At 39.7% G+C, this 24,302-nt stretch overlaps 2 protein-coding genes across 2 annotated transcripts; both read right to left on the minus strand.

Moving 5' to 3' along the window:
• Nucleotides 1-1,959: 1,959 nt before the first annotated feature.
• On the minus strand, nucleotides 1,960-19,694 carry LOC126602630 (probable polygalacturonase At3g15720). Its single transcript, XM_050269551.1, has 9 exons — nucleotides 19,425-19,694; nucleotides 5,685-5,813; nucleotides 4,812-4,955; nucleotides 4,231-4,373; nucleotides 3,499-3,710; nucleotides 3,322-3,403; nucleotides 2,913-3,021; nucleotides 2,516-2,641; nucleotides 1,960-2,266 (listed from the first exon to the last, which is right to left on the minus strand). The coding sequence occupies exons 1-9, from the start codon at nucleotides 19,692-19,694 to the stop codon at nucleotides 2,036-2,038; spliced, it is 1,446 nt and encodes a 481-aa protein (XP_050125508.1). The 3' UTR covers nucleotides 1,960-2,035.
• On the minus strand, nucleotides 19,513-22,390 carry LOC126602631 (uncharacterized). The gene is made up of 4 exons (XM_050269552.1): nucleotides 21,947-22,390; nucleotides 20,786-20,941; nucleotides 20,182-20,681; nucleotides 19,513-20,101 (listed from the first exon to the last, which is right to left on the minus strand). Coding segments are annotated over exons 2-4 (894 nt in total). The 5' UTR covers nucleotides 20,787-20,941; nucleotides 21,947-22,390; the 3' UTR covers nucleotides 19,513-19,708.
• Between the last annotated feature and the right edge of the window lie 1,912 nt (nucleotides 22,391-24,302).

A 24,302-nucleotide genomic window follows, 5' to 3' on the forward strand; every position in this document is an offset into this window, starting at 1 on the left:
GATGCTGGTTTCCTATCTGATCCGCATAAAGCTCGATCACAAACTGTATATGTGTTCAAGAATGGAGATACAACAATCTCATGGCGCTCAACAAAGCAAACATTAGTTGCCACATCTTCAAATCATTCAGAAATACTTGCTTTACATGAAGCAAGTCATGAATATTCTTGGTTAAGATCAATGATTCATCATATTTGGAATTCATGTGGTCTACTTTCAAAGACAGACACTCCATCTGTCGTTCATGAAGATAATGCAGCCTGTGTTGCCTAAATGAAGGACGGATTCATCAAGGGCGATAAAACTAAACATATATCTCCAAAGTTTTTCAGTGCACATGAGCTCCAGAAGGCTAAAGTTATTGAAGTCAGACAAATACGTTCTAATGAAAATCTGGCAGATTTGTTCACCAAATCTCTACCAAAATGCACGTTTCAGAAGTTAGTGCAAAGTATCGGATTACGTCGACTTACCAAACAACTAAATTTGGAGAATGCAGAATCAAGGGGAGATACATATCAGGGGGAGCACCCATGATACATGCATATTGTACTCTTTTTCCTTCGATTAGGATTTTTCCCACTGGGTTTTTCCTATCAAGGTTTTAACGAGGCAACATAAGCATATTTAACACTATATCAACAATCCAGGAAAAGTTGTACTATTTTTCCTTCGCTATGGTTTTTTCCCACTGGATTTTTCCAAGTAAGGTTTTAACGAGGCAACTGATGTTGATATGTGGGCATCCAAGGGGGAGTGTTGAAAATACTGGTGGGTAGTGAATGCCCACTGTACTTTGGTAGAGTTTTCAATGCCACACACAGAGATTTTCAATACCCATGCAAATTGAACTTGACTTTGGGAATGCAGGATATCATATTGGCAAAAAGAATGTTGTAAATTTCAAATGTAGTAATATGAGTTGCTCTATAAATAAAGCACTCGACTGCAATCAAATGACAACAGAAAATAGAAAGAAAGAAAGAAATCTCTTCCTCCATCTTTTATTTGTTATTCTCTTGTGCTATCGTTTTCAGTGTGACATTTTACACTTGATTCGTTCTATTCACTAAAAAGGCTATCCCTCTAACTCTTACATATTTATAACATATTAGAATTTATAATAGTTTTAAATATTGAAAAAATAGAGGGAAAATCGGAAAAGTAACCCACATACTCTTTCTTTTAACATTTATTATAAATATTTCGGACAATATTTTTTTATGAAATGTATGATATTCATTGATTGGGAATTAATAAATATGATACCTACGACAATATTGACGATATTAAATAAGAAATTGATATTCATGCACTTATTTTTATTTCTCACAACCATGTTAATTTGATCATTGATCTTCTTCAATTCATCGATATGATGGTCGAAATTGAGAGGCTATGTGAGAAATAAAAATGTATGGATAGCACTACCTTTTTTTTCTCACAATGGGTTTGCTCATAACCCAATATTTCATAGTCGGCCAAACACATGGAAATTGATTTTCATTTTGTTCGCGAACGCGTTCAACGGAAAGATTTATTTGTCCATCATATTCCTAGCTCCGAACAATTGGCTGATATCATGACCAAGGGGTTACATTGTCCTCAGATTTTGTATCTTAGAAAGAATCTCATGCTAGTCCTAGCTTGAGATTAAGCGAGGGTATTAGCTAGTCTTATGCTGACCTGGACAGTTAGGACACATGTAATGGCTAATTAATTATGTTTTTCTGTTGTTTAGTTTAAGTATATAGGTCTGTTTCTGAATTGTAGATGTGCAACTTCAGTTGAATGAAAAGTTGTATTTCCTCTCTCTATTCTCTAACCTAGTTCTCTTTGAAAACCCAAGCTTCTCGGAAAAAAACTGAAGAATTATCAATTTCGATCAAATAAAACTCTTAGAATATTGAAAAACACTTCTTATATATAATATTGAAATTTTCTCCAACAAAAGAGCGAATATAATAAGGCTCTTAGAAGGCCATAAGGAACTGCAACATAGAGTTAGATCAAGTAGAAGCCATGAACAGTGCGATCACTTGTCGAGGCAAGATACGGGCACAGTACTGTCATTGCAGGTTCCTTTGGCATGGCTGCAACTTGCATAAATCTTCTTACTAGGAACAGCAGAGGTGATATGAATTTCTTCCATAACAATGTTTTGACAGCCATGAATCTGGTTGCAGTTTAATGTGATCGCCTCCTCGCTACCAGAAGTTCCTTCAAAAGCAATGTATCTCACCTCGCTCACGGTCACAGCTGACGTCTAATCATCAAATATTTGGAACAAGTCAAGCCCCATGTCAACAAATGCGATACTATGGAAAAATTGTTCTCTTGCCAGAATCTTTAGTAATGCAAAATGGTTTACGTTTGTGAATTAAACTCACATTTATTATTCTAATTTTGTTGCATGTGAAATACAAATTCATAGTTTGACATTATAAGTATGGCAAAATAACATTACCCTATAAACCGTTAAACACTTCAAATAAAAAAGAGAAAGTAAATATACCTGATGATTATCGCAGCTTACTTTAGCTTTAGCATCACAATAAAATTGGTCAATGATGATAGGATTTTCAGCTGCAACAAGTGTGATCTTCTCAAAAACTATATTCTTAGCATAGCCAGATCCACCCTGAAAATTAACAAGGACAATATCTTAGAGAATCGATGCAAACACAGGAAATGGGTCAACTGTATCTTAATTTGGAGACTGAACGTATAAAAAATACTAACTATATAAATGGAATTTCTCCTTTGGACAAACAATGGTATAGTTCATCCAAACTACGGGGATGAAAGTTTCAATTTGGGTGTAGAGAAGATATCACATTGCTCTACCCAACTTGGATAAGATAAGGTGTGCATATACATAAATTTTTTATGGTACATATAATTATATATACCTGCCATGTTTTGATTCTTGCTCCATTTTGAGTACCATTGAAACTACAATCTCTCACGTAAACATTTTCTACTGTTTCATGAGCTCCATTTTTTCCTAAGCTTCCCACACTGAATTCAACAAAGTACATAAAGTTACAACGAGTGTTAAACTTAAGGATAATGAGAGGAAAACCAAATTTTTAAACCAAATTTGTAAATCAAATGATGTGTTACTAATATAAAGTAAATACGTTAATCAACACTTAAGTAATGATCCAATCATTAACAACCACATCATTTGGTCTACAAAATTTAATTGAAAATTTTAGTCTCCCTAGGATTACTCTAAACTTAATTATATGCTCAACATCTAATTAATGTTGTCAATAAATTGATATAATATTTTTTGCGTGGTTATTTTGGATAAACCTAATTCCATGGCCTGGTCCACACGCAATGTTAGTAATGTTGATGTTGGAAGACCCAGAATTGATAGCGATACAGTCATCACCTGTTGTAACAAAATGCACAAAAAAACTAATTGGTTGCATGGCCTGCAAAATAATGATCATGATTAATTACATAAAATGAATTTAAATTAATTACCAGTTCCAATAAAAGAGTCATGAATATTGACATTGATAGAGTTTGAGATATCAATTCCATCAGTATTCGGACTTTCGGCAGGTGCAATTATAGTAAGATGGGAGACATCGACGTTGATGCAGTGGTTTATACCAATATGAGCTTTTGGGCTATTGACATGAGTAAGTCCACTTAAACGAAGATTGTCACATCTGTTAAAGTGTAGAGCCTGCAGTAATTGGTAAAACCCAACTTTAATTTAGTAATATGGATTAAAATGATATTGGTTCAAACAAATTCCTATGGTACCATTCTACCAGATGAAGTAATGCTATTTTTTAAATACAAACAATAGTGAGGAAACTGGGATCAACACACAAAACCGATACATTTGTTTATACATGCTTTAATACAAGTGAGTTTCACTTTCAAATGAAATGACGGATCAACCTATATTAGAGAGTGAGTTAATTATTGTGTCTTATGCGTGTCTAAATAATTTTGTTGATCAAATAATAAATTTGCACCACACACTACTAAAAGAAAAATCAGTTTGACTAATGGTTTGGATTCATAGTTTGATAATTAAATTCATACTAACCCTTGGTCCTTCGCAGCTCTTCTCATTGACCTGTAAATATGTTGGATGAGATAAGCATCTTAGATGTATGGTGATTATATTATAATTTCAATAGATACGAACAGAGTATTACATTTATAAAGGAGATATATTGGTTGGCAATGCTATTGCTCCACCAAGGTGAACCCTGGCCATTGATTGTTCCTGAACCATCCAGTATGAGATTTGCCACATTTGTAAATTGGAGCCAGGTATTTGATGATGGGCACTCTTTCCATGCATCCACCGTTTTGGGTGCCACTACATTCCCCAGGACCTACTCTCCGGACCCAATATGAAAGGAACATTTAACCATTTTTCAAAATTTCAAGTCATATTACTGAATAATTTTAGTTTGCACCAATAAACGGACAATAGCCATGGATGAACCTGAGCCTACTACCAGAATAGCCACAGATCTTACATCACTATAGATTATTAAGCATAAGAGACTTACATATGACATGAACACATGACTTACATATGACATGAATACATTGTCACTTGCAGCGTTTTTTACCACAGTGACCTAATACATGTGCCATATAAATCTTTCTTATCCAAACTCGAACGAGTACATTAGGATACAAAATAAAGGAAAAAACAACAGAGCGAAATATAAAGACAACAAAGGAAAGGAAATCTTAGCTATAATTAGAGGATTATAAATTCCTTATTAAATTTGCTTGCCATAAATATTCCTTATTAGATTTACCTGAATATGGACCCTCTTAGGCCTGCAAGGGCCTTCAAATTCGATAGGCTGCAGTAAGAATGTTTTTCCCTTAGGTATAACTAGTGTAGGTACGTCACCAACTTCATCTGCTCCACATAAGGCTTTCCATGCATTTACAAAAGCCTATACATGCAAAGTTAAGAACGGTTCATAATTTTTTCTATACAACGATGCTGGGAGTGGAAAGTGCGGCTAAGTAACACAATGATTCATATTTAAGTTTATTCTTTTTAACTTGTTCAAGTAGTATTCGAAAGAACGATGTTATCCACTCATTTTTTTTTACGTCCCGAGCTCCTACACACAATCCGTTAATTTATGTGCTTTAGTTCTTTTCAATAATTTGGTCCAACGCCCAAAAATTGAGAGGTGCGTGCGTATAAAAGATAAAAATGGGTGTATGGATAACAACACTATAGTCAAAAAATTATTATTCAACAAGAAAATAACTGATTAAAATATTTTCATTTGTTAAAATAAAAAAATAAAAAAAACAAAAAAACAAAAAAAAAACTAGTATTTTCCTTTGTAAGATAATGAAAAATGAAAAAATATTGAAAATTTGGCCCCCAATAAAACACATTTATGTCCTATTTCATGAAAATAATTTGTTTGGTGTAAAGCATGCTTTTGATTTAATAATGTGACGAATTAATTGTTTTTGAACCACCCATGACGACTTAAAAAAGAATATGTGTGTTACATTACTACTGATTCATGTATTTGGGATAGAACGTCATGAGTGACCAGGGGTCCAGAACTCAAGTATAATCAATAGAGAACCTATACACAAAGCATATACCTGTACAAAACATATGAATGTGAAAACAAAGAAGAAAAGAGAGAAGTTACTTCAGAATCGTCAGCTTCTCCATCCCCAACAGCTCTATAATTAAGAACATCAAATGTTCTTTCACTGTACCCAATATCAATCAACCCAGACAGCACAATGCTAAATATCAAAAGGCTAACGAGCCGGTCCTGCATTTTTTTACGAAACGGGGGAAAAATTAAACCAGAATTGAAGCAGCAAAAGTAATATGCTGGAGTCCAGCAATAAATTTGATAAGAATATGAATTGTTTGAGAGCTAGGTTATGTACCAATACATATATATAGTAGCCGCATGCAGGCAGGGGATGCAAAACAAATTGAGAGCGGGTAATGCTTATCTTTCATATTCATCAAAGTAAATCATAAAATTGAGATCTTGGTTTTCTTCATTTCCTTGTATTTTCTGATTGCGATTTTCCTTTTCCAAGTTAAACATATACGAATCCAGATGCAAATATATTACTCAGAAAATAGATTGTTTCCTAAAAATAGTTGACTAGGTTGAAGTGAAACTCTGTAGGCCACGTATATAGAACATTTGTGTAAAATTAAGATTTCAGTAAATTACTAGTCATCTTATAGTTTAACTGAATATATCTTTAGAAAATGTTTTTCAATTAATTACATTAGTTTCCATATATATAATTAGCTTACTAGCCAGAAACCTGTTTGCCTATTATGTTACTATTTAAATCGTGCCCCTTATTAACGTAAATTAGTATTAGCAAAAAGGACAGTACAGATACAGTGACTTTTACAATGCAGTCTCAAAGCCAAACCATCACAAAGGAACACAATTAGATACCGCACTCATCACAAATCTATATCGTTCTCACAATCAATGTGAGTCAAACAAATACGTACCAGTGTACCGAATGCTTAGTAGGTAAAGCAAAAGAACTTTATTCAATTTCTTTAACCCTATATTTTCAACCACCATTTCCAATTTGGAAGCATTTTCCAACTGACTGGAGATTTTTAAACTAGGTTGGTGGTAAATCATTTTTGTGCGGAAAAACAAGAAGTCATAGAACACCTTCTTCGTGAAGCTTTCTTTCTAGTTTGTTGAGAAGAACATATATATGACTGAGAATATGCAAACGCTTGTTTTATTTAGTTTGAGGGTTTCTTTTTTCTTTCTTTTTTTCCTTTCTTTCACACAATTCTACGTTCACGCATATTAACGATTGTCACACGTTAATGTTTGTTAGTCACATAGATACACATTAACAGCATCCTTATTTTCGTTAATCTTGAATTCAAATTTTCTCTTGAGCATGTGGCCTTAAGTCAACATGTGGAAGCTTTTCTTATTCCACTTTGAGAGTCTCTTTACCATTTCTCTTTCTTTATTATCTTAAACAAGTATATGATGCACTGCGTGATAATTTTGATGTACTGATCACTTCGGTTACTAATCTCTATTGTATGGTGCGTGAATATTTTATTACAAACAACATTATTTACTAGAAACGGAAGGTCTTATCCGTCAAAGCAATCCACCACTTGCATATGAGGCATAAAGAATCACTTGATTTATTTACTAATTCCTTTGAAAGAAAGATCTTGAGAGAAGATTTAGGGAAATAATTATAAAGGTAACATATCACTATTTTCCCAATTCACACAATTAATACACAACGAGCCCAAAATCTTTCAACAAATAATCTTATTATAGAAGCACTAGTACTTCAAGATTGAACATTAACACATAATACATCTCATTTGGAAGGGCAATCAGCATCAGGTACAGTAGAGATTGATTTCCATTGGCATTTTTGCATGAAGATGTGAGTGGCGTTCCAGGCACGATGAAGGTTAAGTTGACATGATCCATTACAATGGTCCAACGCAAGGTACAACAGTTCAGTGCTATTACTTGCTCGCTAGCTGAAGTTTGAAGGCACTAAATGTAACTGCAAAAAAAACACCATTTTCGTTTCGTCATGCCAAATAAGGTTTCATCGCCTAATGGTTTGTCCAGCAAAAATTTGTCGGGCAAAAGTCGTCGATTATATATGCTTACCCGCCAAATATTAAAACTTTGTTGGGCAACTATTGTTCTCCGACAAAATTACCCGACAATTTCATCGAGTCAAGTGCGTTGACCAAATTGACCATATGATTATAACTTGTTTGACGACAGCATTTGGTCTCTAAAACCCATTGTTGAGTTGAAATAGTATCTTAAATGATGAAAATCGTACAATTTTGCCTGACGAATTTTCCACTATTTGATCTGGCAAAGTTGTATGTTTCATAAATAAATAAATTTCTAAATTTTTTGCCCCATGAAACAATCGTCAAGTAAGGATTTAAAGAAAAAAAATACAAAATACATGCTCGACGAAAACATTCAGGTTTTTTTATTATTTTTAAAAAGTCATAATTCACTTTGTCACGCCTAATTAATTCCTTACACACTCTAAGTAATTTTCTCCAATTTTCATCTTCTCTTTAAATTTCTAGCTACGTCTATTTGAGTCTTCAGTTTTGGTTGAACTTAGAGAAAAATTTGAAATCATTTTCAGAAACAAAACTAAGGGGAAAGAGTGAGTTGAACTTGGAGCGGAGAACCCTAAACAATAAATAATTGGCACATGTTGTCTGGGACCATTTTTGTTGTAGTGGAAAACAGTATCTGTACCAAAGTTTTCTGGTAGTGAACATGTGTGTTTTAAAAAAGGAAACCGATATCAAGAGTATTAGTAGAATCAAAGATAGGTCAAATTATAAGCATCAAAATTAGCGATCTTAAGAAAACACATCACCTGCGTGGCGGATTTGGTAAATCCACTCTTCACCTTATGCGTGACTGTGCGTTTGTTCGGTGCGTGTGGATGGCTTCTCCAATTGGCTTTCCACCATGTCCTCATCGCTCCGCATCTTCGATGGATTGGATTGCTTCTTGGGTGGCGGTTCTGAACCCCGAGAATTTTGCTATCTGTTTGATGATTCTTTGGGCTATCTGGGGTGCTCGTAACAATAGGCTGTGGAATATACAATGGAGGCCCCAGATATTCTCGCGTCCAGATGCATCTCTTGGTGGCAGGCTTTCATTCGAACTGCTGTCCCAACTGTGACAGCAAGTGCACACCTCCATCAGGACGTTAAATGGTCTCGGCCTCGGACAAATTTTCTGAAAATCAACATTGATGGGGCTTGGAACGAATCTTCTAAGCAAGGGGGAGTTGGCATGATTAATGATAGGAGCATATTTATGCGGCTTAGTTAGCTTGTTTTCTTGTATTTTCATAGTTAGTTTCTGTTTATTATAGTTGTTGATGCACAAAACCGGAGGGGTCTTAGAACAACGTAAATCCGACCGTGAATCTGCAAGAAAGTAAAGAACACAAGATGTATAGTGGTTCACCCCAATGTTTGGGCTACATCCACACTGATATTGATTGTATTTCTCTGTATGAATGTATGAATTATAAGTGTGAGAGGGAGTCCCCCAGAGAAAGAGAGAGTTTGAGAGAGCTTCTCTGTTTGTGAGCCTTGTGACTTTGTATGTGAGGATGAGACTTGAGGATTGTGAGGGTGAGGAGGCCCTTTTATAGACTAAGGGCTCCTCCCCTTTTACATGAATCATGGGCTTAATGTCTGGAAGCCCAAGTAACGAGACCCAATATAATATGACCCAATATAATATGGTACCAACAATTGTGATTTAAGTTATTTTCGTGTGTTTGTAGGTCCAAATGACAAAGTTGACAAGAAAGTGCAATTTGGAGCATTTTGGAGCAGTTTTGGGCCAAGAATGGATTGCATATGAATGGAGTAAGGTGGATGGACGTTTTTGAAGTTCAAGAGGCTAGGAATATGCTGAAGAGATGAAGAAAATAAATTAAAGACAAAGAAGATAAGGAATCAGCTAAAAGGAAGGAACATTATCCAAAACCTTATCCAATCTTATCTTATCCAAACTAACTTTATTTTATCTTATCCTATCCTACCTTAATTCCAGCTACAAGGGGGACTCCTTATCACATTAGAATACCTAATATCTGATTCTAGAAGCCCTGAAACAATGCAAATAACCTGATTCCTTTGTCCCCTAGAAATCTGACGAATTTAATCCCTTCTCTTTTGGAAGGTTTGTGCCAAACTCCCTAATCCTTTTCCTCTCTGGAATCTGATATGAAGTGTCCTCTTTCCTTGCTAATTTGGAGTCCTAATTCCCCTCATTTTCAGCCGAGCATTCCCCTTTCCCTATAAATATATTGTGCTGCAGCCCTCATAATTCATCCATCTCTCACCACAAAACCACACACATAAGAGCCATAAACCCAGAAAATCCCCATTGTGCCGCAGCTGTGCAAGGAATGAGAAGAAGAAGCCACCTGGAGTCGTGCTTACCATTCAAGACGTTGGATTGTTGGAGCGTTTCTAGGTGTATTCTATCTTTGTTTTCAATGTTTAAATTTAATTGTCTTTGTTTAATTGCGAACATGAGGAACTAATTTCATTATAGTTAGAGGAGAATTCAAAGCCATGAACATATATGTGATATGAATTGATTACATCCAGTTATGATTTCGTAAATCATGAATGCAATTCACTTATTTGTTTGATTGATAACTTATTCTTGTGTGTTAATTAAGGATGCATACTTAGTTTGCATGCAGGGATTTGATGCTAGAATATAAAGGAATTTCACCTAATAGTTATGAACTTATATTCACAAGTAGTGGAGGTTACTAGTCACGATCGTGTTAAGTGAATTCTTAGCAGGAGTATCATGCAGTTCATAGTTACGAATTCCTTGTCAATGCTTATGATTTTCATAGAACTTAATGATCTTTGATATGTATCTCTATTATGCAGTTCATGTAGGGAACTTGATGAGAATAATTTGATTCTGTCGTTGAGTCCAATTCAATGAATTTAGGAAAATCTGAAAGTTAATTTGTGCTTCTCACGATTAATTTGGGGCATTGTCGTTCATGGTTTATCGAAAGAATAACTGGAAATTGATTTGTATGCATATGTGTCATGTGTGGAGAATGACCCTCTAACTAGCCATTCACCCTTAAAATCACAAATTTCGTCCAAAGTATTTAGAGTCTTTAAACCTGCTTAGTTTAAGTTTAAATTCGTCCAAAAATCAGCCCCCCTTTCTATTTCGTGTTTTCTAGGTTAGAATCTGTCCAATTGGTGTCTTTTCATTGTTTTGAGTCTTGTTAGTTTAGAATTCGTCCAAAGTCATCCTTAATGTTAGTTTGGAGTTAGTTTGCTTGTTTTGTGCTATTTTATGTAGTTTGAGTCAGTTTTGAGTCATAAGAGTCTAGTTTAGTGTTTTCAAGCCTAGTTAAGTGTTTTTGAGTTAAATTTGAGTAGATTAGCATCACTCTTAATCCCCGGCATAGAACGATCCCTACTTATCCATACTACAATTATCAAAAAAAGGGTTTAATTTGTGTGCTAGTTTAATATCACATCAATTAATGTAAGGATCAGGGAAGTTTTGTAGCTACCGCAACAAGGAAAATAAACCATATTTCTTCTCCGTTACATGTGGAGGCAGTGGCCGCTCGTGAGGCTTTGCTTTTGGCGACGCAAAGGGGTTATTCAACTGGGTAATGCTATGAAGACTCAATTTCTAGACTAAATTTTGAAAACTAAAGGACATGGAAGTTGATGATTGGTTTATTGTTTAAGTGTTGATAAATGTGCTCATTTCTATTGGTGACACATCATTTAGTTTGCAAATTTAGTTTACAAATTGAGTCTCCTTATAACATTACCCTATTCAAAATTTTATTCTTGAGAGTGTTTCGCTCCATATTATGGCGACTCCCCAGGATTCTTCTAATGACTTGTTTGAGATTTGGCTCGTTATTCAAGATTCGAATGAGCATTTGGCCTCAATCATTGAAGTTTCTTTTACTCATGTTCGCCGACAAGCTAATGGCTCCGTCCACCATCTTGCACGATTTGCTTTACTTTCAGGCTCTAATTGTAACTAGTTTGAGGAACCCCCAGACCTCATATCAGATTTACTTTATGAGGAACCCTTGGTGTAACTGGGTTTTGTAACTTCATATGTTTATGGTAAAGAATCTATCGACTTTTCGTCCAAAAATAAAAATTACAATTTTCAAAAGGTTCCTTTTCAAATTTAATATTGTAGGAATGAAGAAAAGAGAGACAAAATGAAGGGGGCACAATTTATTGATTGGCAGCAATGGCCAAATGAACTCGAAAAAGAAAATGCAACTTCTACCTTAAGAAAAAAGAAATCTAATGAACAACAAAATTGAAAATTGAATTGCAATATGCATCGACGGATCGATCACTCTGATAGGCAAGGAACGATAGGTGTAGTAGAGCTTGATTTCCCACAGGCATTCTTGCATAAAGCTTTGAGTACTGGCTTTCAAGGCACAGCCGAAGTTAGGTTGACATGATCCATTACAATGTTGGTGCAACCCACGCTATCGCAATCCAGTGTTATAGCTTGTTCACTCGCTGAAGTTCCTTAGAAGCCAGTGTAAGTCACATCACTCATCGTTATAGCCTAAACCAAGGAAACCTTTATATAGTGAATCTAAGCCCCTTTAAAAATAAGGATAACTAGATTTTACACCTTCAAGTTTGAGGTGTTTTTCAAAATAGGCCATAAGGTTTCAATTCATCTAAAATTGCACCATGAGGTATTGGAATTGTATCAATTTACAACTTTTGCTTCTTTGAATGTCTAATCCTCAATTACATTGTGTTTGTACCATACTTGACCAATCCCGAAACTACTGAGCACCGGTCAACGTTATACTGTCAAGGACCCAGAAGAGCTTCCCTTCAACTAGGAGGCCAATCACAATGCTACACGTGTCGACATCAGAAGCCAATCACAGTGTGACACGTGTCAACATCAGAAACCAATCACAACACGACACGTGTCAATGTCAGAACAAAACTAGAAACTCTCTTCTATAAATAGGGGTCATTCTCCCACAATAATCTCTAATGTCATTTTGTACTAAACTATTCACTAGAACTCACAAAATGAGAGCTTAAACCTATGTATTTGTATAAACCCTTCACAATTAATGAGAACTCCTCTACTCCGTGGACGTAGCCCATCTGGGTGAACCACGTATATCTTGTGTTTGCTTCTCTGTCTCTATTCATTTACATACTTATCCTCACTAGTGACCGAATCAACCAAGCGAAGGTCACAAAACCTGACATTTTCTGTTGTACCAAAGTCCTCACTGATTTTATGCATCAACATTTGGCGCCGTCTGTGGGAATGACACTTATTCCCACTCTCTTCAGCTTTGTCAAGCTGGTTTCCACCGCTCGTACACTTTCTTTTGGCCAAGCATCTCTCTCTAACATGGGGAGCGAAAGAAGCCATAGCACACAGAATGACACCCCCCTTGGACCTAGTATGAAGCAACGAAAGCATAAAGGAAATAGAGTTACTCTTCAAGCTAAAGTCGATGAGCTAGAGGTTCAGAACAACAAGATAGCGATGAAGAATGAGGTCCTTCAGGAACAATATGAAAAACTTTTCGAGATGCTTCACGAGGCTAGGCATGCTCAAACACACAAGCTCGTCGCCCCTATTGAGGTCAACAATCATCTGAATGCCCCCCAACACGGAGGGTCACCGATATCCAACACGGACATCCCTGATAGGGATCGAGTTACACATCAATGTGATAATCAACAGGAGACTTCTCTCAACCCAGCTGCTTCAACTCGAAGCAGAAGAAGTAGAGGAAAGCACTTCCTCACAGAGGGAGTGGAAGGATCAAAAGTCGTCTATCGCGATTGTCGAGACTTCCTAAAGCAATATCGAGAGAATCTCATCCACATAAGCTCGAAGATCAATGACCCAAGAGTTTTTTAAAGACTCGGTCCTCTTCCACGACCTAGGCCTGCAGCCAATCTAGGGAATGGGCAACAAGTCCCAGAAGAACATGAAGGTACATTGGACTCGGAAATATTCCGACATACTCACTCTAGGAGTCAGTGTGGCGAGTCCAAGGAAAAATCACGCTATCTTGATCAAACTTTCCTACTTCCAAGAGGCGATGGGGACTTACGGAAGAAAACTTCAGTGGTGCACAACTCCACTCAGGACCCCCTTGTCCTACAGCTCCTGAAGGAAGTAAACAAGTTGAAGGCTGAACGTCAAGCCGAGATACCTGACTGAAACCAACCCAGGCCTGGCCCCCTCACAAGAAGGATCATCAACACCCCCCTTCAAGCGAAGACAAAGCAGAAGCTTGACTTACAACTCTATACTGGAAGGGAAGACCCGATTGAACACCTTAACCTCTTTGAGTCCACCATGGTATACTGGAGACACACCGACGAAGAACGGTGCCTTCTCTTCCCCTCCACCCTCTCTGGCGGAGCTTTAAACTGGTATTTCCGTCTTCCACCTGAGACAGTAGACTCATTTGAAGAGTTGATGAAGCTGTTTGTCTCTCAACACATCTTCCAGACCGATCGCTTGCATTCCGCAGATGACTTGTACACTATTCACCAGAAGCCGAACGAGTCATTACGAAAGTATGCTGGCCGTTTCAGCCATGAGTATTCTCGCTGCGCTGAGGCAGATGACAAAACCGCCCTCAAGACCTTCATGGCAGGCTTACGTGACTGTTTCTTCAAGTACATGATCAATGCCAACACTTGGAAGACTTACTTTGAGGTGATGGCACAAGCTTACAACCATGCCTCCGCCTAGGCAATGACATATCAAGGGAAACCCCCTACAGTCACCCCTTATCAGCAAGTAGGGAGTGGAGGCCAGATCCAACCGAATGAGAAGACCTCAACCTTCCAAACGGTAGCAGCACACCCCCTGCCTCATTTAATGCTTCGCCAAGTCAACAGACATATCAATCCCAGGGCAAAAGGAAAGATTTCCATCCTCACCAATCTCATTTTAATAAAAAGAATAAGAGGCACTATCGCGATAACTCAGGATATCGTCACAATAACGCCCGTCCCCAGGCAGTCAACGCAGTGGGCCAATCACGTGTCAAGACAGGCCCTACCCCGAGGTATGAGACATACACACCTTTGAACGCTACATGCGCGGCCATCTACCCCAGTATAGCTCACCAGATACCAAAGCTAAAGCCAAGACAGCCAGATTACAAGTCCACGAAGAACACGGGCATGTTTTGTTGCTACCACGAGTATAATGGCCATGATGGCGAGAAGTGCATCATCCTCCGTGATCATATTGAAGCTTTGGCACGTGAAGGAAAAATTGATCAGTTCCTCCTTCACCCTCCAAGTGATAACCGTAACCAACGCCAGGTGAATGTGATATATTCCATAAGCGGCGGCACACCAATGTCTGAATCTTCCAATAGGGCCATGAAAAACAGTGAACGAACTTTGAGACCTGGCCATCAAGTGTTTCACGTGGAAGACATCAGGGGAGGCAAGTATCAAAAGCCTAACTGGGATCCAATATGTTTGTACCCTGAGGAAGAAAGAGGTATCATCTACCTTCACAACGACCCGCTGATCGTGGAGGCTCACATAGCAAATTTTGATGTGAAACGAATCGTGAAAGACACAGGTGATTCAGTCAATATCATGTTTGCTGAAGTTTTCAAGGCACTTAATGTAGCTGAACACTTGCTCGATCGCTCGATTTCTCCTCTGATAAGCTTCTCTGGCGATATCGTACAACCTTTAGGGAGTATACACTTACCCCTCACCATTGGTACAGGCCCCTACACAGCTACTATTACCACTAACTTCCTAGTGGTCAATTGCCCGACGGCATACAATGTCATCTTTGGGCGCACAGGCATCAATGATCTCAAGGCCATGGTATCCATACATATGTTGTTGATGAAGTTTCCAACCCCTTTCGGCAATGGATACATCAAGGGAGATCAACTTAGTGCTCGATCATGTTACAACACTTCAGTTAAACAACAACACATGTCTGTCCCCAAGGAGACCCTCTCTATACATAACCAAGTAGTAAAGACCAGTCCAGATAAAGCCAACTCGGATCTTCATGATGGCAACAGTCAACCCGATGACCCTCGAGATGACTCATTCACCCAGCAAGCACAACCCGCTAAAGAGTTAGAGAATGTCTCTATTTCTAAAGACCATCAGATCGCATGGTGAAGATTGGCACCACTTTGTCACCACCCCTTCGGTTGTCGCTGATCTCCTTTTTACAAGAGAACGCCGAGGTCTTCGCTTGGTCATATAAAGATATGCCGGGCATTTCTCCCAATATCATCTGTCACCACTTGAGTATTGATCCTAAGACCAAACCAGTAAAACAGAAGCGAAGATCTTATGATGTTGAACGATACGAGGCGATGAAAGCAGAAGTTGAAAAACTCAAGGACATAGGCTTCATCCGTGAAGTCAATTACCCAACATGGGTAGCAAATGTTGTCCTTGTTAAGAAAAATCTGACCAAAGAAAGTCTCCTGCTTCAAAAGGTCTTGTGGAGAATGTGTGTCGACTACACCGACCTAAACAAATGATGCTCGAAGGATAGTTTCCCCCTTCCTCTCATTGATAGACTTATAGACTCTACGGCAGGGTGTGAGCTCTTGAGCTTCATGGACGCTTATTCAGGATACAACCAAATCCTCATGAACCCCTCAGACCAAGAACACACAGCCTTCACTACTGACAGGGGACCATATTGCTACAAAGTCATACTCTTCGGTCTAAAGAATGCAGGGGCAACTTATCAGAGGCTAGTTAATTCAATGTTTACCGAACAAATCGGGAAGAGCATGGAAGTTTATGTTGACGATATGTTAGTCAAGAGCAAACATGCCGACCAGCATATCACCAACCTATATGAAACCTTCACCATTCTGAAGAGATATCGAATGAGGTTGAACCCCAACAAATGTGCTTTCGGCGTGGGCTCTGGCAAATTCTTAGGCTTCATGATTAGCCAACGAGGCATTGAAGCTAACCCCGAAAAGATCAAAGCAATCCTCGACATGAAAGAGCCAGTAACTTCAAAAGACATCCAAAGCCTTACTGGCAAGGTGGCAGCCTTAACCAGATTCATCTCTAAGGCCACAGACAGATGTGCTTCTTTCTTCAAAGCACTCAAGGGAAATAAGAAGTACATTACATGGACGGAGGAATGTGTCAAGGCATTCAGGAACCTCAAAGAGTACATGAGTAAAGCCCATCTGCTCTCCAAACCAAAAGTTGGTGACATTCTCATTATCTATCTATCAGTTTCGGCTTCAGCAGTCAGTTCTGTTCTTATTCGAAATGACAGTGGTGTCGAACGGCCCGTCTACTATGCTAGCAAGGCCCTACAAGATGCGGAAATACGATACTCCAACATTGAGAAATTAGCTCTAGCATTGGTCATGTCTGCTCGAAAACTTCGCCCTTATTTCCAAGCACACGCCATCATCGTGCTTACCAATCACCCTCTTCGACAGATACTCCAGAGTCCTAACACGTCTGGGTGAATGATCAAATGGGCGATAGCATTGGGTGAGTTTGACATCTCCTACCAACCAAAACCAGCCAAAAAGGGTCAAGCAGTAGCAGATTTCATCGCCAACTTCACATATCCTGTTGACATTGCTTCTACACCTGAAGCAGTAGCTTCATTACCATCGGAAGCTCAGAAGATAGAATCAACAACCCCAGCATGGAGTCTGTATGTTGATGGCTCATCCAACCAATATGGCTGCGGAGCAAGATTAGTCCTCACTACCCCTGACAAAGTGGCGATAGAATACGCTATTCGTTTCAAATTCAAGGCATCGAACAACGAGGCCGAATACGAAGCCCTTCTAGCAGGCTTACGTTTGGCCAAGCACCTTGGGGTTAAACAAATTGATATCTTCAATGAGTCCCAATTAGTGGTCAACCAAGTCACAAACAACTTTGATGCTAAGGATAGCTCCATGGCAGCATATCTTGCGCAAACACGACTTTTGCTCAAGCACTTCCACTACCAGATCACCCAAGTTCCTCGAGCGGCAAACAGTCATGCAGTCCCTTTGGCTCGCCTCGCCTCGGCAGTGGAAGACAAGATTAGGAGAAAAATTCATGTCGAATTGTTAGCAGCACCAAGCACCATGGTCGCGGAAGTGTGCAATTTACAATAAGAAGATAGTTGGATCACCCCAATTTATAAATTCCTTGCTCATGGCACCATCCCAAGTGACAAAGTCCAAGCTAAGCAAATTCGATACAAGTCTGCCCGCTACCTGATCATTAATGACCAACTCTACAAGCGCGGTTTTACCCTGCTATACCTAAGATGCCTTACACCTGCGAAGGCGAAAATTATCCTTCGAGAAATACATGAAGGAGTCTGCGGAGATCATGCTGGGTCTCAATCCCTAGCACACAAGACTTTTCGCCAAGGATACTATTGGCCAACACTTCACCAAGATGCCATCAAAATATCTCGCTCATGTGATAAGTGTCAATGCTACGCAACTATCCCTCACTCCCCTCTAGAGCCGCTCACTCCTATGATCAGCCTTTGGCCCTTCGCCCAATGGGGACTTGATTTGATCAGCCCAATGCCTGCAGGAAAGGGCAAGGTCTGCTATGCAATCGTTGCAGTTGACTACATCACAAAGTGGGCTGAAGTAGAACCCTTGGCAACCATTACTGAGGCAAAAATAGAAGACTTCGTATGGAAGAACATCCTCTGCAGATTCGGCATTCCCAATGCGATAGTCACGGACAATGGGCGGCAATTCGACAACAAGAAGTTCAGGATGTTCTGCTCTAAGTTCAACATCAACTTATGTTTTGCCTCTCCAGCCCATCCCCAGTCTTATGGACAAGTCGAGGCCATTAACAAAATAATCAAGCGCACTCTGAAAACTAGCTTGGACAAAGCTAAAGGTTGTTGGCCAGAATTCGTACCCTAAGTTCTTTGGTCATATCGCACTTCATATCGGACTTCCACAGGAGAAACTCCATTCTCACTTGCTTTTGGTACAGAAGCAGTTGTCCCGGTTGAGCTTAAGCAAGCAACATATCGAATCCAGAACTACATGCAAAGTGAGAATGACAAACAACTCACCCTCAACCTGGATCTAGTCGAGGAACACAGAAATCAGGCTCACCTGAGGAATGTCGCCTACAAGCAGCGCATCTCCATCTACTACGACTCAAGGGTCAAACCTCGCTCTTTCAAAATGGGAGACTGGGTACTGAAGAAAAGATTACTTTGTGATAGAGTTCCGAGTGAAGGAACACTCAATCCTAACTGGGACGGACCGTTCGAGGTCGTCGGCATTCGCTGCCCTGGCTCCTACAAGCTCAGAAGCTCCGACGGCAAGACCCTTGGCCATCCATGAAATGCTGACCACTTGAAGTACTAACAAATAGACTCACATTGTACAAGTGTTAAGCTACGGCCGTTCGGCATCCTATGTAACAAAGACCATTTGGTATGAATTCAATAAAGAGGTGATTTAGCCAACTCGGCCCTAAACTCTTTTACATTCTGAGCAATGAAACACTCAAGTGTTGAAGCTTCAACGCAAATGTTTCCAATAAAAAATAAAATCTAAGCATGTGTCAACAAAACTATACAAATGATCTATGCAAACATAGCCAAACATTCATCAATGATAGGGCAAACACTTGAAGCTTGATAATGCAAACACTTGAAGCTTGATAATACAAACACTTGCTTGATAATGCAAACACTCATAAACATGCAAAACAAAAAAAACTCTCAGGCTTATAACATGGCACATGCCATACAAACAACAAACTAGTGCAGGTAGAGTACATGCAGAAAGTGAAAGCACTTATGGTCATCCTCATCTAAGGTTGAACCTCTGATCATATCACTCTGAGTCCTACCGCCATTTTCTGCATCTCCAAACTCATCATCACCCTGATAACTCTGCTCATCAGCACTAGACTCATCGCCAGACTCATCTGCACTGCTAGAATAAATTGCAAGGTCGAAGGTTTCACCTTTTCGATGATGCTCATCTATTTCTTCACGGTATTTTCGAAGAACGCTTCCATCATCATAACGATCAAGGACAGCCATCCACTTCTTTTTTTTCAAAGTGAACTTCCCGGGGTACAGCGAGGTCTAAGGACATGGAGAAAGGCCTGGGAACCCAAGAACTCCTTCACAGCAGCTTCCTTCTCAGTCGGGATACTACTCTTCAGCTCAGAAACCTCAACCAAGGCACTATCCAACTCCCCTTTAACCTTGGAAACCTCGAGCATAGTTGTCTCCAACTGTTTCTTAGTCGCCTCCAACTGTACCTTGAGTCTCAAGTTCTCACCATTCCGCCTCTTCAAACTCTCAAAATGTTGATCCTTGACTTGGATGGCCTCAGCCAAAGCTTTGCTCGTCTTCCTGGCATCATTCACAAGCTGCTTATTCTCTTTCAATTTCACCTGGCACCGCTCAGCCTCTCGCAGTCTGTCGTGATACTCAGCCATGACCTGCATGATAAGACGATCATCACTACCAAAATAATGCTAATAAAGAGGAGAAAACAAGGAAATGACAAAGTAACACTCACATATGAAGACAGCTTCAACATTCGGTCGTAATCTGATTCATCTTTAGCTAAGGGCTCTCTGAGCTCATCGAAAGTGAATCGACGCCCTGCCAGGCAATTGTTGATATACCCAAAGTCCTTTGGCCGCATGACAACCTTCAAATCCTTCCAAGGGACACTGTCAACCTCTTCCTTATCTTTACCCTCGCTGCTAGAACTAGGATCACCTTTCTGCCCAATGTGCTCCCTAACTGGAGGAAAGATAGGATTGATAGTAGGAAGATGAGGCAGCAATCGCCTATCTTCCCCGGCAACTATGGCAGCAACACATCCAATGGCCTCAGCTTCAGCTTTCTTCGAGGCAGCAACCTTGAGGACTTCTTCTCGAGACTTAGTTTTAATGATTGGTCTCACTCGGTGCTTGCGAGCTTCCTTGTGAAACATGATGTCTTCTGAAGGAACTAACATGGGCACTCTCATTTTCTTGGTGCTAGTCTCCACTTTCTTGCCCACCTTCTCCACTGAACAAGGAAAATCAAAGTAAGGAATACCACATTATATATCTATATAAAAAAAAGAAAAAAAAAGAGGGAAGAACAAGGATCAAGTGAAGGATACAACTTACTCGCTCGTCTCTGGCACTCGAAAACTAAGGGCTGGAAACCGTACTTTCGAAACAAGGGTCGTAGCTTACCCAAGTGTCTATCTTCTTTGGGCACCCTCAACACTTTCTCTACATCAGCTAGCTCCTGTCCGGAGAGTTTGATGGTGCCTCGTGTCACTGCATGAAGAAAAATCTTAGAAGCCAGAGAAAATCACAACAATAGCAAATAATGAGAAAATGGATACATTACAACCTACAGTCTGGAAGTGAGTAGGAACACGTCACTTAGGCGTGACACCCTTAACATGCTCCTAATCATTATAAAGAAAGCACCAACGTTTCTTCCATGTGCAGTACGCATTTCTCTTATCAAAGACAACACGCTCTCTCTCGCTCCGACATGCACATTCGGCATAACCAGTACATGCTTTCACTGGGCGCATCTTATAACAGTAGCGCCACTGATGGAAGGAAGGCTCACCTAATCCACACTCCATCCAAATAATATAAAACCCGATCAAGGTATCCCAGAAACCAGGGTTGAGTTGCCCAGGTGCATAACCAATAAAAGACAGCATCTGTTGCAACCACGGATGCAAAGGTAAATTTACCCCTAAGGTCACTAATGTCTGGGTATAGAACATAACATGACCTTTGGGCGGCTCAGAAGGCAATTCTTCACAACGCACCAAACGTATTCCTACACTACGGGGGATACTACATGATCACCTTAGGGCCTCAAGCTGCTTTTCGCTATCTAACAAGTTATTTTCTAAATGGTCCGCTGTGAATTCAGAGCGAAATATGGGTATGGCGTCACAAACAACCCCATCACCCACTAGCATGGAGGAAGAACCAATATTGGCTACGGTTTGACAATTGTGAGGATCATCCAACGTTTCTTTCGTACAAAACTCTAACAAAGGCCATGAAGACCCTGACATTACAGGCTCAAACCTAGAGCTAGAGCTAGGGGAGCCCTCATCACTAAGACTTCCAGACTCCGACATCTACAACAAACAGAAACAAACTCTATCACTACATGAAGGATCAAAACATAAGGAAGCTTATAGGGCATGAAGAAAAGCTCAACCAGTTCATTATGTTCTTAACAAAATACATGAACACTCAAACAATTCAACAAGAATGAAAACATCCGATCTAGTGGAGAAGACTACCAACCTGAAGATGGTGCAGCAAAGCAATGCCAGAATCCCTCTCAAGTAAAGAGCACTCTGTCTTCAAAAATCACTACAAGATGAGCAAATGAAGGTAAGGTAAAGAATGGAAACTTATCCTTCTTATATATAGTTCAACATGGCTATTGACATTCAAAATTCAAATTCAAACCATAAGAAAGCCCTACATGGAAAATCTTCAAACTTCTAACACTAGGGAGTTTCAAATTTCAAATGTTTCAGTTCCCCCCTTCAAAAAAAAAGAAAAAGGAAGGGGGAACACAGCAGCTTCATCAATGGGATTCAACTACCAATCTCAAAAACTTCGCACTATCTTCATCAAGATAGTGCGAAGCACAATCAATTTATGGTGCCAACAAAAGATTCATCAATGGAGGACAAATATCAATCTCAAAAGCTTCGCACTATCTTCATCAAGATAGTGTGAAGCAAAATCAATTTATGGTGCCAACAAAGCTTCACCTATAAAGCTTCAACCTCAAAGCTTCACCTATAAAGCTTTAACACCAAAAGTTTCACCTGTACACGTGAAGCTGGCAGCTCCCACTACATTGCTGTGACCAAGAAGGGTAAAGGAATAGCATTACTACTTGCTATTGGGAAATCCCTATATATGTTGACCTCCCTCCTCCACGGACAGGCAAACCTGCAAAAATGCTTAACCCTTTCTCGCATTTGAGAAGGCACCCTCAACATAACCTCTCGAAATACTCAGCTTTATTTCCCCCCGATAATACCTCAGCAAATAAGCCACATTAAGAACAAGAGTATCTCATATCATCAGGGTCGAAAGCAAGAGTATCCCATATCATGCTTTCTCCCTGTCCTTGTCTTTGTCCTTGTCCACACCTGCAGGACAAGGAAAAAGAGAGCAGTCAGTCGAAACCTGAAATCAAACCTCTAATCTGGAACTGACTGCCTGGGACCTTTGCGTGGTTGTTTACTTAGCATTGCTCTCGAGTACTCATCCTCAACTGCTGTCAAGGTCATGAATTCCTCCGGCAAATACCTCATGACAGTTGATCAGATATTGGCTCTTTACACTGAAGCTGCCAAGCGTGGATGAGTCACTATGAAGGAATGTTCTGAATGACCATTTAAATGCAAAGGTTGCACACCACTTCTGCCATGCAAAAGATTGAAGCAGAAGGGTCAACGATGAGCTGAAACAGATCACTACAGCACGACACCTTTCCATACCACATTCACTATTCTGTCAACAGCAAGAGTATCCCATATCATCAGGGTTGATCATACTCTAGATTTGATGGACTTGTTTTGACCCTCAAATTCTTGAGTCGACTCACTAAGGCGTCGTGAACTGCACGTGCCGATTCACCACTCTTGAATCAAACCCTTAAAGATCAAGCCACCAACGGTCATTAAAGATATCACAAGCCCAATTCAAGATCAAGTGTCCACCACCCTTAATCAAATCCAGTTCAAGAATAAACCTGTGGAAAGTTACTTCTTCAAAAGCAAAAGTATCTCATATCATCTCTTCTCATTTTTCTTCCCTTTATCCTTCATGCTGCCTGCAAGATAGGGAGAATGAGAACAATCAGCCGGAACTCGAAATCACATATCTGATCTGGGACTGATTGCTTGGAGCTCTGATTGCTTACCTTGTCTGTCACCTCTTTCGGCAGATCTCCTAGCTCGGCGACTTGGGGGACTCCTACTACATGGTTTGTATCGCGTTTGACCAAGCCTAAAACTACAAGTAAGCTTCAAGTGAAAATGATACATTACCTTGTGCATCTCCACCGGTTAAAGACACCACCCCTGAATGGAGGAAGTGTACTTCCAGAGAAGATGCCACATCTACCTATGAGAAAGATAAGGCAAGTGAAGACGATACCACACCTCGGTACTTAGAAGTTTCGTGATTACTCAGCGGCTTGGATCTTGCAAGTCCCCAACCGAGGAGCTTCCCTCACTCGGGAACTTAGGGGAGCACTGTTTGTACCATACTTAACCAATCCCGAAACTACTGAGCACCAGTCAACGTTATACCGTCAAGAACCCAAAAAAACTTCCCTTCAACCAAGAGGCCAATCACAGCGCGACACGTGTCAACATCAGAAGCCAATCACAACACGACACGTGTCAATGTCAAAACAAAACTAGAAACTCTCTTCTATAAATAGGGATCATTCTCCCGCAATAATCTCTAATGTCATTTTGTACTAAACTATTCACTAGAACTCACAAAAGGAGAGCTTGAACCTATGTATTTGTGTAAACCCTTCACAATTAATGAGAACTCCTCTACTCTGTGGACGTAGCCAATCTGGGTGAACCACGTATATCTTGTGTTTGCTTCTCTGTCTCTATTC

Source organism: Malus sylvestris, chromosome 15 (assembly GCF_916048215.2).
Source record: "Malus sylvestris chromosome 15, drMalSylv7.2, whole genome shotgun sequence".
Lineage (NCBI taxonomy): Eukaryota > Viridiplantae > Streptophyta > Magnoliopsida > Rosales > Rosaceae > Malus > Malus sylvestris.